A 14,139-nucleotide genomic window follows, 5' to 3' on the forward strand; every position below is an offset into this window, starting at 1 on the left:
CAAAGTCATTTTCAGCCCTTAAAAATAGTTTATTCATGTTTTAGACTCATAGTTTGTTAAGTTTTCCAATTCAGCCCCTCAACATTTCATTTTTTTCGCAACTTTGGGCCCAAAAACTCGTGAGGCCCAAATTAAAGCCCAATAAGCTAAAACTTATGTTTTTAACCCCTAGAAAAGTGTTATTTTCATAAAAGTTAGATTTCTATGCAAATAATACCATTTTGTCTTTATAAAACCGAAAATTACATATTTTACCCCAAACTTTGATTATTTTTGCAAAAATGACACTTAAAAGGACTTTGACTTTGTTTTCACTTCTTAAGCCTAAAGATCCTTAGATCTTTGAAGTAAATTGTTTATTATGTACTTTGTTTATGTATTCTTCACACTTTAGCCATAGATTTCAAGATTTAGCAAGTAACATCATATTTTCACAGCATAAACCAAAGAAATCACATATAACAAGCATACACACATAGATCAACACATAGTACTTGTATTCTCCCCCAAAAACAAGTAAAAACCGAAAACAAGGGGGTATGAACTCACCTTGCTTTGTTGTCCACGGTTTTGAAGAAGAAATGGAAAAGATTGATGAGATTCTCGGCCCTAACAATCTTCTTGAAGAGACCTTCGAATTTAAAGAGTTATAGGGAGTACGATCAAGAATTTAAGCTGGTAAGAAGAGTGATTAAGTTGTAGAAAGAAAGTATGTCGACAAGATCTTACCACAAGTATGTATCTTAGAGTGATTTTTGGATGAAAACCTTCTTGAAATGCCCTAGATCTCGAAAATTTGGAAGGAGGAATGAAGGTGTTCTTGAGAGGATTTGGAAGTGAATTAAGTGTGTGTGTGTGTGTGTGTGTGTGGATGTTCTCGGCCGAGAGTAGAAGAAGGAGAAGAAAGAGAGGGTGAGGTGACCATTATGGATGCATGTTGGTCCATGCATGGATACATGGTGTGCAATAAGGAGGTGGAAACTCCCAAAGTCAACCCTCCCCATTTACATCTTTTTTTTCCTACTTGGACCGAGAGAGAGAAGGGAAAGAAATGACTTGGGCCTTTAGTGCTTGAGTCCCATAATATGAGGCCCAATTTGATGTTTTTTGGCCCATTAGGCCTTTAGAGTAGTTCACGGTCCAATTCTTGCATAAAAGACTGGATTTGAGATCCATTAAGGTTAATTGGATTTGTTATCGCCCAACAAGGCCCATTAAAGGTAAACCAATTTATTTTGGATCCATTATGGCCCAAAATGTTAAGTTTCATGGAAGTGGGTCCAATTAGGGCCCATTTAAGGGTCCTAAGCCCAAAATAGTCAAATTGGAAGCTTATTGGTCCATTAGGCCCAATAAGGAAATCCTAGTCCATAATGGACTTAAACCGGGATTTTTAGGGTTTCCAATCTTTTGTTGACCATTTGAAGTGTTGTATAGAGTGTTTGATGGAAATTTGTTGTCATTGAATAAACATCATGCATACTTTCAAGTTTTAGCCACAAATGTTACTCTTGTTAATGTTTACAAAAACCTTAGAATTCCTAGTTGTGACACTCCAGCTCAATCCCCCTCCTCCGGGCATTGGTCTGTAGCTCAGCCAATGTTCGATATGATGAGTTCGCCACGAACTCCCAAATATATCGCCTCAAAATGCTCAAGTACCAGCTCACACGTGCTTGCTCCGTAGACACGTGCTCAGGGCAGAACAACACCTTATCATGAAACATCCTCGTAATCTCTGTCATTGTTTCTGTCTTCTGCTTGAGAGACAGAATCTCCTGGGCTAATCGTTCCCTCTCCACCTGGGGAACGTACTTATCTCGGAATAACTGGGTGAACCTCTACCAAGTCACTGATGCATGTTCTGCAGGAGAAGAATCAGTTGTCACAAACTTCCACCAGTCCTTCGCTCCCAAGCGAAGCTGGTTCAGTGCAAATCAAACCCTCAGGTTCTCAGGGCATGAACAAGTATAGAAACATCCCTCGATATTAGAAATCCATCTCATAGCAGAAATCGGGTCCTGGGTCCCGTCAAACTCCAGTGGCTTCGTGTTGCTGAACTCTCAGAACAACAACGAATCACCCCCTGTGGCCTCGCAACTACAAGGGCTGCGACGGCTGTGGCAGCGGCAACCTCCGTGACAGCAGCATAACGCTCGTTAAAAGTCTCAATCAACATGCTCTTAATAGACCCGAATATCTCTTGAATGGCCTCCCTGATAGCTGCGGCTGCCTCCTCAGCAATGATCCTACGGATCTCCTCGTCACTGGTACTCCCCATCTCCCCCCCAGGGTTGCTGCGGGTAATCACCATAGTCTCTCTGAAACACAACACATAAATCATCAGGGACTGGATAAAGCGCACACACAATTACCCACCCCTACATGCTTCTTAGTATCCTAAGGTTCTTACTTGGGTCGCGTACAAATCCGATGCTTTTAGTAGTACGGGCCCAATACTACCTTCCACACCAATCCGTAGTTGTCCCAAGTCCTCCTCCTAGGATCTTAATTCACAACTACTCTATCCCTCACGGATATCTAACTACTCTCTCAGCAGACTTCTCAAAATGAACATCTAGGTATCCCTACTAGATTACTCGTCAACTCAATTCTATCTCTTAAAGATTTCCTACCATATACCCCTAGTCAGCATACACACAGAGCAAATAGCAGATAATGTCAATCAATAACATCCTCCTAGGTTAAGGCATCATGAATCAGGTAGCACTAGCTCTAAGTTCCTGAAATACCTAGCCTACCATCTAGCATGCAACTCTAATATCTCAAAAGTATCTCATCTCATAATATAAACAAGTAAGGGTATTTTGGGAAAACACCATTCGGGCTCTGCCTTATTGTAAACACTGCTTCGTCTTGTTTCCTCTTAAAATCTTTTGCTCATTTAGAAAATCATTTCTTTCAGAAAAATTTCTCAAATCCTCAGTTTGAGTCCAGACATACCCGAGGGTACATCCGAATCCCTAAAACCAAGGCTCTGATACGAAACTTGTAACACTCTAAATTTTCAAATAAAATTTTCATTTTTGATTCCACACAAAACACAGTTTAACATCTCTCATACTCAAGTTATAAATGTTTCAAACACAAGACATGAAAATCGTTTGTCAAAGCACAAATCAACCAGCTGGTGTGTATAATCATGCCGGCGCCTTCCCGCGATCCTGAGATGTACCTGAAACACATATCACACAACATTGTAAGCACGAAGCTTAGTGAGTTCCCCAAAATACCACACACAAATAATTAGCCTCTCATGGCTATATCTCGATAAGGACCCTCCGGTCATGTGTCTCAGTGAAGACCCTCTAGTCTCACGGCTCGGGTTGGACCCTCCAGTCCTGCATCTCAGTGAAGACCCTCTAGTCTCACGGCTCAGGTTGGACCCTCCAGTCCTGCATCTCAGTGAAGACCCTCCGATCTCACGACCCGGTTTGGACCCTCTGGTCCTATCTCAATAAATACATAGAATAATATACAACCTAAATCACAAAGACAGAATGCATAATATCAAATTTCTCAATATAAGCACATAAGACCCTCAGGTCAATAACGCAGATAAGACCCTCCGGTCGCACAATGATTACCACTCAGGTAAGTATAGTGAGAAGACTCACCTCGTAAGTAAAGCAAAGTATGTCTCGCACTCGGACTGCCAGTCTAGACTCTGTCTATCATATATCGCAATCATCTCTAATTAATAATTGATATTAACAACCCCCAAAGATGTTAGGCTAATTCTTCTTCTAAATCTCAGAAGGGTAAAAGACCATTTTACCCCTTCATGGTCTCCAAAGTCCCCAACTTGACCAAACCCTAAAAGTCAACGGAAGTCAACACTCAAGTCAACAGTCCAAGTTGACTCAACTCGTCGAGTGCATTTATGCGACTCGTCGAGTTCCTTCTGTTCTCCAAAAACCGGGAAAGTTTGAGTCAACTCGCTGAGTTGTCTCGCAAACTCGTCGAGCTTGCACAGTGTCCAGAATATCGGGTAAAACCCTAAACAACTCGTCGAGTTGGATACCCAACTCGTCGAGTTCCTTCAGCCCTTTTCTTATTCAGACGCTTTTAAGCAAACCTAAGGCTCCAAACTATAGATCTAGTCTTTTAGGGTTGAGATACCATGTAAAGCTGCAAGCTTTACGTCCATGCATGCCATCTAGGGGCTAATCTTGCCAAAACAAGGCTCAACAAGGGATTTAAGGCATGGAAGTTGGCCAAAGCTTAATAAAGCTTGAGTCCTTAGGCCTAAGGGGCCTAGTACAGTCCAAATCTGAAGTCTTAGCTTCAAAGCATGTTCAAAACCAAGAATGACTCAAGAAGAAGCTAGAAATGGCCATAAACTCTCTAATGGAGAGATCTAACAAACAAGTGATCAAGGTAGTGACTTTTTACCTTCAAATGGTTGCTACAACTGAATGGATGCCGGATCTATAGACTCCTTCTCGTTCCAAGCTCTTAAATCTTCGAGTTCTCCAAGGAATGCACCAAAACACACACTCTTAGCCTTACACACTTTCAAAATGGAAGGTAGCTCGATTAGGGTTTGTCTCTAGGTGATTAGGTGATAAGGGAGGCTGGGTAGAGGACTTAAGGTCCTTTAAATAGGGTGCAAACCATAAAAATTAAGGTTTTGCCACTCATCTCCAACTCGCCGAGTTGAGTCCTCTGACTCGTCAAGTTGGTTCTAAAGTTTACGCGGCCATCTCAGTCTCTACTCGATGAGTTGGGGCCTCCAACTCGTCGAGTTGCCCTATCAATATGAATATAAAACAATTTAAATTGATACCTGGGAATCGGGATGTTACAATTCTCTCCCACTAGAATCAGACTTCGCCCTCGAAGTCATTTTCTGGAAACAACTCTGGGTACTGCTCGCGCATCTCAGACTCCAGCTCTAGGTACTGCTCGCGCATTCTCACTAATTCTTATTCAATCTTGTTCTCACTAATTTTCATTCTTATAGAATACGACTCAATAAACATTCTAACAACATTCTGATAGAATGAGAATAATAAAAAAAAATCTATAATAGCTTTATAGACGATTTAATTAGTGAGAATGCGTTATAATGACAATAATTATGTAAGATTGAACGTATTCACATCATCAAAAAACATATTTTTTTTGTCAATCTCACAAAATAACATTGTCCATACGTCCGCACAATAGATATCAATCCACATTTGAACATCTCTCTCGCTCTCTCTCTCTCTCTCAATATATATATATATATATATATATATATATATATATATATATATATATATATATATATATATATATATATATATAACCGTTCAATCGAGAACATTTTCTTATCGCGAGAACATTTGAGAACAAATTTGAAAAACACAATTTTTTTTAATTAAAATTATAAAATAATATTCATATAAATCAAAAAATAATCACAAACAATTAAAAAACCCACTAACTAACACCACTCACCACCCAACCAACACCACCAACCAGCACCACGCGCCACCACCACCTATCACTAACCACCACCACCAACTACCACCCACCACCCATCACTACCCACCATCCACCACCACCACCCACCACCAGCACCACCAACCACCACCCGCCACCACCATCACCACCCACCACCATCACCATCACCCACCTCCACCACCCATCACCACCGCCCGCCACCACCACCAACAACCACTAGCTACCACCCATCACCACCACCCGCCACCACCACCACCAACCACCTCCGCCACCACCATCACCACCCACCACCTAACCACCACCACCCACCTCCACCACCCATCACCACCGCCCGCCACCACCACCAACAACCACTACCTACCACCCATCACTACCACCCGCTACCACCCACCACCACCACCCACTACCCACCACCCATCACCCACCACCACCCACCCACCACAACCACCACCACCACCACCAACCACCACCCGCCACCACCACCCATCACTACCCACCACCACCAACCACCACCCACCACCCATCACTACCCACCACCCACCACCACCAGCCACCATCACCCATCACTACCCACCACCCGCCACCACCATCACCACCAACCACCACCCACTACCAACCACCACCACCACCACCAACCACCACCCGCCACCACCATCACCACCCAACCACCACCACCACCCACCTCCACCACCCATCACCACCGCATGCCACCACCACCCACAACCACTACCTACCACCCATCACCACCACTACCCACCACCACCACCCATCACTAACCACCACCACCAACCACCACGCACCACCCATTACTACCCACCACCACCACCACCCATTGTGTTTTTGATTCATTAGGTTTTCTCTTGTATATAATCACATGTGATTATATGTATCGAGTCACATGTGATTATATGTATCGAATCATATATGATTTATATGTTATTAAATACATATAATCACATGTGATTAAATACACGTGAAAAACTAGTGAATCTAGAATGCAAAAATGAATATTGTCCACGTAAATCATATGTGATTAGATACATATAACTAAATGTGATTATATGTATTTAATAAAATATTATTTACGTGGGCCGTATTTATTTTCGTGTTTTTGATTTAATAATTGGCATCGTGTATTAAATCACATGTGATTATATGTATTTAATCACATAATATTTATATGGACAATATTTTTTTTCACGTCTTGATTTAATAGTTGTTCTTGTGTATTTAATCACATGTGATTATATATATTTAATCACATATGATTCGTATGGAAAATATTTATTCTTGCGTCGATTCAATAATTGTTCTAATATATTTAATCACATGTGATTATATGTATTTAATCACATATGATTTATGTGGACAATATTCATTATTTCTTTCTCAATTGAATAATTGTACTCATGTACTTAATCACATGTGATTATATGTATCAAATCGCATATGATTAAAATTGATAATATTCACGAGTCAATATTTTTTCTTATGTATTTAATCATATGTGATTGTATGTATTAATCACATATGATTAATGTATAAAAAGAAAAATTATTTAATCAAAAACGCGAAAATGAATCTTGTGTACAGAAATCATATGTGACTAAATGTACAAGAACAACTATTGAACAAGAATGTGAAAATGAATATTGTCCATATAAATCATATCTAATTAGATACATATAATCTCATGTAATTAAGCACACAAGAACAACAACGGAATCGAGAACGCGAGAATAAATATTTTCCACGTAAATTCTATGTGATTAGATACATATAATAACAAGTGATTATATGCATTTAATCACATATGATATATGTGGACAATATTTATCTTTGTGTTCTCGATTCAATAATTGTTCTTGTATATATAATCATATGTGATTATATGTATCTAATCACATATGATTTATATAGACATCATTATTTTTTGTCCGTAATGCCTACATAATAGGAGAGTTAGTACTCACCACCAACCCACCCGCCACCACCACATATGATTATATATATACATATGATTTATATGGATACAATTTGTTTTTGTCTAAATAAATCATATGTGATTAGATACATGTAATCACATATGATTAAATACACTAGAATAACAAAACAATGTATATTATTCACATAAATAACATGTGATTAGACATATATAATCACATCTGATTATATGTTTAAATCACATATGATTTATGTGAACAACATGCATTTTCGCGTTGGTGATTCGTTAGTTGTTCTCTTATAATTAATCACATGTGATTATATGTATGTTGTATCTAATCACATATGATTTATATTGACAAGATTCATTTTCACATTTTCTCTTCAACAAAATTTTTTATGTTTTTAATCACATGTGATTTATGTGGGCAATATTTATTTTTGCGTCGATTCAATAATTTTCTCATGTATTTAATCATACATGATTAATGTGGACAAGATTCGTTTTTGTTCATATAAATCATATGTGATTAAATACATATAAGCACATGTGATTATACAAAAAAAAAGAAAAAAAAACTATTGAATCGAGAAAGCGACAATGAATTTTGTCAACATAAACCTATTGTGATTAGATACGCATAATTATATGTGATTGTATGTATTTAATCACATATGATTTATGTGGACAATATTTATTACTCTTTTTCCATTCAATAGTTGGTCTCGTGTATTTAATCACATGTGATTATATGTATTTAATCACATATGATTTATATGTACAATATTCATTTCCACGTTTTTGACTCAATATTTAGTCTCATGTATTTAATCACATGTGATTATATGTATTTAATCACATATGATTTATATAGAAAAAAATATATTTTCGCGTTCTTGATTCAATAATTGTTCTCATGTATATAATCACGTATGATTAAATTTATCTAATCACATAGGATTTATATGGATAAAATTCACTTTCGAGTTTTGAGATTTAATAATTTTTTCACGTATTTAATCACATTTGATTAGATGTATTTAATCGCATATGATTAATTTGGATAATGATTTGTTTTTGTGTTCTTGGTTTAATATTTGTTATCATGTATATAATCACATGTGATTGTATGTTTCTAATCACATATGATTTATATAGACAATATTCATTTTTTCCAAATAAAATCATATGTGATTAGAATCATATAATCACATCTGATTAAATGTATTTAATCACGTATGATTAAAGTGGAAAAAAACAATTATTGAATCGAGAACGCGAAAATGAATCTTAGCCACATATTATTTTATGTATCTAATCACATATGATTTATGTGGACAATAATCATTTTTATGATCTCGATTCAATAGTTGTTATCGTGTACTTAATCACATGTGATTACACATATTTAATGTAACTCACCTCCTTAATAGGAGAGTTAATGTAACTCACCTCCTTGAACTTGAAAATCAGCTAGCATGAACAATATGGATCATTTTCTTTCCGAGAACCTACACAACAATTATAACATTATTTATCTTGTGCTTTGGTTTACTACTTTTATAAAACTTATGTATATATTTTCTTATTTTCTCTTTGATTGTAGTGCGCTTTTGGGGATCTATTTTCTTACCTTTCAACACATTATTAAATTTCGATAAAATAATATTAGTAAAGTTCCCCCTTTTACCTTTTCAGAAATATAAAGATCCTATTCTAATGATTTTTGGTTGATTTTATATTAAATTTACAAGTTAGTAACTTTAGGTTGTCACTTTCTAGACCACTCAACACTCTTGGAATAAACTGTACCAATCTACTAAGAATTACATCAGTACCTTTATATGTGGGAAACTATACATTCATATCTAATTATAGGATTTGGAATTTTAGCATTTGGAGTTCTAATGAATTTATTATGATTTTTTCAAGACAATGCATGAAATCTGTGACAGCATGGACCAGCCTGAGAAGATTGCCAATTTTACCCCTCAAGGAGTTGGAATTTCGAAATGTGATTCAAAGTTTGAAGAAACTAGACAAACTAAGATTTCCAGAAAACTAAGTCTCATGATTTTTAGATGTTCTTATTGACCTGCACGAATTTTAGAAGTTGGAGGACAGATTTGGGAAAATTGATCATAATAGCTTTTAAATCACTTTTGGTGTTCTATTAAGGACTTAATGGTTAAGCCTTAAGTTTATCACTTTTTATATGATTGTTGGTTACTTATTAGGTTATTAAGATATGAAATTCAATTTAACCTAAGGGCCTTAATGCTTGGCTTAATGAGGGTTCAAAGTTAAGGATTTTCACAAAAAATACTACTTTTTCATTGAGGCATTTCATCGAACACTTGGTGTTCATAAAAAATCTATATAATATATCAACTTTACTAGCTATTGTGATTGTGTGTGTGTAATTATAGAGATAAGAGTGACCACCTGCAACATTGATAAACTCTATAAATATCAACTTTACTAGCCGAAAAGTTCACAAATCCATTCTGATTTATTATGTGTAGATAATATATTTTGTGGTATGACACTATCAATTACTGAAGCTGTGAAAACTAAGTTTCTCAAAGGCTTGGTGTAGAACTTGGTGTGAATATTAAAAGAACAATCAAGTGTGATAACCAAAAACACCAGTAATGGTTGTGGCAATATGTCGAACACCTGGAGTGCACAATCCCAGTTGTTGCTTTTTTCAAGATAACACAGAAGATTGAAAAACCAAATTTGATCACTAAAGTGGTGATATCCTGTGATAGCTTTGAGATGTAAATGCCAACATTCGTTTGTGTTTACAGTGATGACAATAGGTGAAAATATTCGAACCTGGTTATATTAGGGGTAGCACACCAAATTCTGAAATGTCTTATGTAACTTCTTCAAAATCGTGGCACCACCCTCAAAGCAAAATGTATACTTGCTGAGATTTGTGTGTATCGTGACTGAGCTTCCCAAATCCCTAAAAACGAATTAGCTTTAAGGATGAAGTATCTTTCCACGAACGATGAAATGGAGCTTGAGTTTGAGGTTTAGGGATTTAAAATTGGCAACGAGCACGAGTATGCAATTGATCATCGGGAAGAGCTGAACTCGTAATCAATCCAAATAGTTGATAATTACCCTCACATAGGCCTGTCTAATTATTAGAACTTAAATGAATTAAACCTTGGAATCCACTAGTTGACCATCGTGATGTGGAGATGGAAACGACAAACCGATTTAGGGCACAGAGAGAAATAAGAAGAAATATTGTTAATATGAAGCTTTTAAGTCTCCTACCTCAGCCCCCTCGGGTCAATGGTGACCACCACGGTATACGATTAAAACAGGATCTCAAGCGACTCCGCAACTTGGACCTCTTTCATGAACCACCCGTCGATATTTTCCAATACGACTCCATCTTTGGCGGCGAAGAAGGTGAGGACGTGAGTGACGAACAGATCTACGGTTGTTTGGATTTCATCTCCGGCGTCGATTATTTGTATTTGAATGACATAATATGGTGGGGGAAGTTAGGTGGGTAATTTGTATTTGAATAACAAACACGCTTGTTTTTTGAACTCATAGGCTAAAAAACATTCTCAAATGTTCTCACGGGAAAAATATTCTCATTGGAACATAACTCTTTCTCTCTCTCTCTCTCTCTCTCTCTCTCTATATATATATATATATATATATATATATATATATATATATATATATATATATATATATATATATATTCAGCAGTTTAGAAACCATCTTCACATTCCCTGCCCTTTCAAGTTTTTTCATTGTTATGAAATTACATATATCATGTTTCTTAGTATTGTTCAAGTCTTTAAATGACGTCATATACTACATAACATCGTTGATTCGTTTCCACTGTCCTTCGGTACAAATATAGATTCTAAAAAACCGATTATATGAACTCATTTGAATTGTAGAATGGTGTGTTGATATACAAATTAAGAGTAAAACCCTAAACTCATACAAAGATAAAAATAAACCATTGAATTCATGTATCTTAAGTATTACTCCATTTTAAAGGACTATCCTAAATATACAAGAATTTAGTATGGAATGTACCTTCACTTTGATTTTACTTTAAGTGACATCTCACATCTTCTTTGATAGCTCGACTCAAAAATGAATAGTCAAGAACATCACGTTCTTAACAGAGTGGTAATTTTTCTTTATCTTGAAAATTTTGGCAGTTTCGAAATATGAATTTGTTTTTCTTAATTTTTTTGTGAATATCTCTAATATTGTACAATATTTGAAAATTTTAATATATATATATATATATATATATATATATATATATATAAAATAAATTTTACATTTTATTATTTATTATACACGAAAACAGTTTAAAACATGATAATATGATATATGATTGAAGAGATTTAACATCAAATATATTGTAAAAAGTTGAAGTTTGGTGTTGGATTCGTGATCCCTAAAGAAAATGAAGGAATCTATCGTAAAATTGAAGGGGGGAAAAGGAATTAACCATGAATGAGAGGAGTCTCTCTCTCTCTCTCTCTCTCTCTCTCTCTCTCTCTTCCTTATCAACAAGGCTGGTCTTCCCTCACTTGTACTGCTCTCCTTGTATGATCAATTTTCAAACATTCACTTAATATTTCTTTATTCTTTCTCAATAACGTCTTGTCATACCTTTTCAGCACCTCCTTCTCGCCACCACCGGTGCCCCGGCGAACTCCGCTTTGTATCAGATATAAAGAGAATAAAACATCTGCCTTCTGTGGGTTTTAAGATTCACTCTTAAGATATTTGATTTCGACTTTCATCAAACATCAACAAAAGGACAACAATTCGCCTTCTTCAATTTACAATTTGATTAGGGTTTTTCGTTTTCTGCTTCATCGATCCTTTCTTTCTCTCCCGAGCTCTTGTTCTGTAGGGTTTTTCTTGAGCAAGAGTGATGGAAGATTACATGGGCCAAATGAGAGAGAACAACAGCAGCAATAATACCGGCACACCATCTACAACTTTCTTATACGGGTCGGGTGGAGGATCGGTTCTTTCCCCAGATACCACCAATACTTCTTTGTATGGGAGAGGAGGAGGTAGTACTATAGGCGATGAAAGTAATCCTGGAGGCTTTCATCATCTTCAATATCACCATCATCATCATCATAATCATCCGGTGGTAAAGATCGAAAGTGGAGGTGCCCAGAAATTTCATAATTACCCTTCTGTGATGAGCTTTCATAACGAAGATGAAGCTCTTAAAGCTAAGATCATTTCCCACCCTCACTATTCCAATCTTCTTCAAGCGTACATGGACTGTCAAAAGGTGACCTAAATTCATATAATTCTCGAACTCAGAATAATTACAGGTTATATACACAATATACGTACAGCTCTTCAAGGACTGATTGTATATTCTCTATATGCAGGTGGGAGCGCCACCAGAAGTTGCTGGGAGGCTGACGGCGGTGCGGCAAGATTACGAGGAACGACAACGGGCTAATTTACTTGATAGTGGTTGCAGAGACAACTACAAAGACCCGGAACTGGACCAGTTCATGGTATGACCGACACCTTGATCAGTGCATCTGCGCTTAACACATAAGATCTGTGAAGTTGATCATACGATTTACTGATATTTTGTAATGGGGTTGTTGATTTTATGATTCTTTTTCTTTTGACACGTCAAAAATACTACAGGAAGCTTATTATGATATGCTGGTTAAGTATAAAGAAGAACTCACAAGGCCAATACAAGAAGCTATGGAGTTCATGCGACGAATCGAATCTCAGCTTTCGACACTTACCATCTCCTCTTCTTCCACCAATGCTTCTCCTGGTCGGACTTTTATCGCTCCCGGTTTGTTTCTATCTTTATATCTATATATACTATAATATATACATATGTGTTTTAGGAGAAAATGGGCTTCTTTTAAAAACCAAAAAAAATCAAATCTTGGGACTATATTAATCATAAAAATTTGTTTTTGATTTTGGTTTTTCTTGTTCGGTATGTCTGATTTCACTTTTATTTTCAGTCTAGTGGTATAGTAGTACGAAGTGTGGAAATACTAAAAGAAACTGGGAGTTTGTTTACTGTCAAATCCAGCTATTTATGGTAGTAGTGGTAGGACTGATCAGATATCGACCATTCATTGGTCTCTTCAGTTCCAGCCAGGTTGAATTTTTTTTTTTTTTTTTTTTGACCCAACTTTGTTACTTAGATCTTCTACTGAACTTTCTCTCTCAATGAGGGAGAGAGAAAGAAAGAAAGAGTGTCACAACACAAAGTGACGCAGGTAAAAGAAAACCCTAATTAGGAATCACGGGTATGTAGGGTAAAAGATTTATTCTTGTTTGATAGTTATTCAGATGCGACTAATCATCATCTTAGTATGTTTTGTAGCATCAACATTCAACACTAAACACCCGTGGCTCATAGATGATAGTACTCACACCTTCTTAGGTTTACTTTTAACCGACAGAAGAAAATAATTTGATAATAATAAATATCACATGTTTTCCGAACAATTATTTTATAATCTTTAACATGACTGATGACACCCTCTATTTTAATTCTTTTACAAGATAAAAACAACCATTAATCATAAAATGAAACATTACTTTAAGTACATACGTACTGCATTCTAAAATATATTCATAAAATTTCATGACATCTATATGAGTTTTCTCATTTCCAGTTTATCGGTTTTTATCAATACCCTAAA

The 14,139-nt window shown here is 36.3% G+C and overlaps 1 protein-coding gene across 3 annotated transcripts in view; it reads left to right on the forward strand.

Annotated features, from left to right (window-relative positions):
* The first annotated feature begins 11,883 nt into the window (after positions 1-11,883).
* The window catches only part of KNAT1 (homeobox knotted-like protein), a 12,660-nt gene continuing 10,404 nt past the window's right edge, over positions 11,884-14,139 (forward strand). The window contains exons 1-4 of one of the 3 annotated variants that reach the window (XM_079058368.1): positions 11,884-12,014; positions 12,103-12,737; positions 12,841-12,972; positions 13,112-13,271. In XM_079058368.1, the coding sequence (XP_078914494.1) occupies positions 12,363-12,737; positions 12,841-12,972; positions 13,112-13,271 (667 nt within the window). In that variant the 5' untranslated portion in view covers positions 11,884-12,014; positions 12,103-12,362. Of the gene's footprint in view, positions 12,738-12,840; positions 12,973-13,111; positions 13,272-14,139 lie in introns of all 3 variants that reach the window. The other 2 variants (XM_079058367.1, XM_079058366.1) reach the window with 2 other exon arrangements.

Source organism: Lactuca virosa, chromosome 6 (genome assembly GCF_052849685.1).
Source record: "Lactuca virosa cultivar CGN04683 chromosome 6, Lactuca_virosa_CGN04683_v6, whole genome shotgun sequence".
NCBI classification, from domain to species: domain Eukaryota; kingdom Viridiplantae; phylum Streptophyta; class Magnoliopsida; order Asterales; family Asteraceae; genus Lactuca; species Lactuca virosa.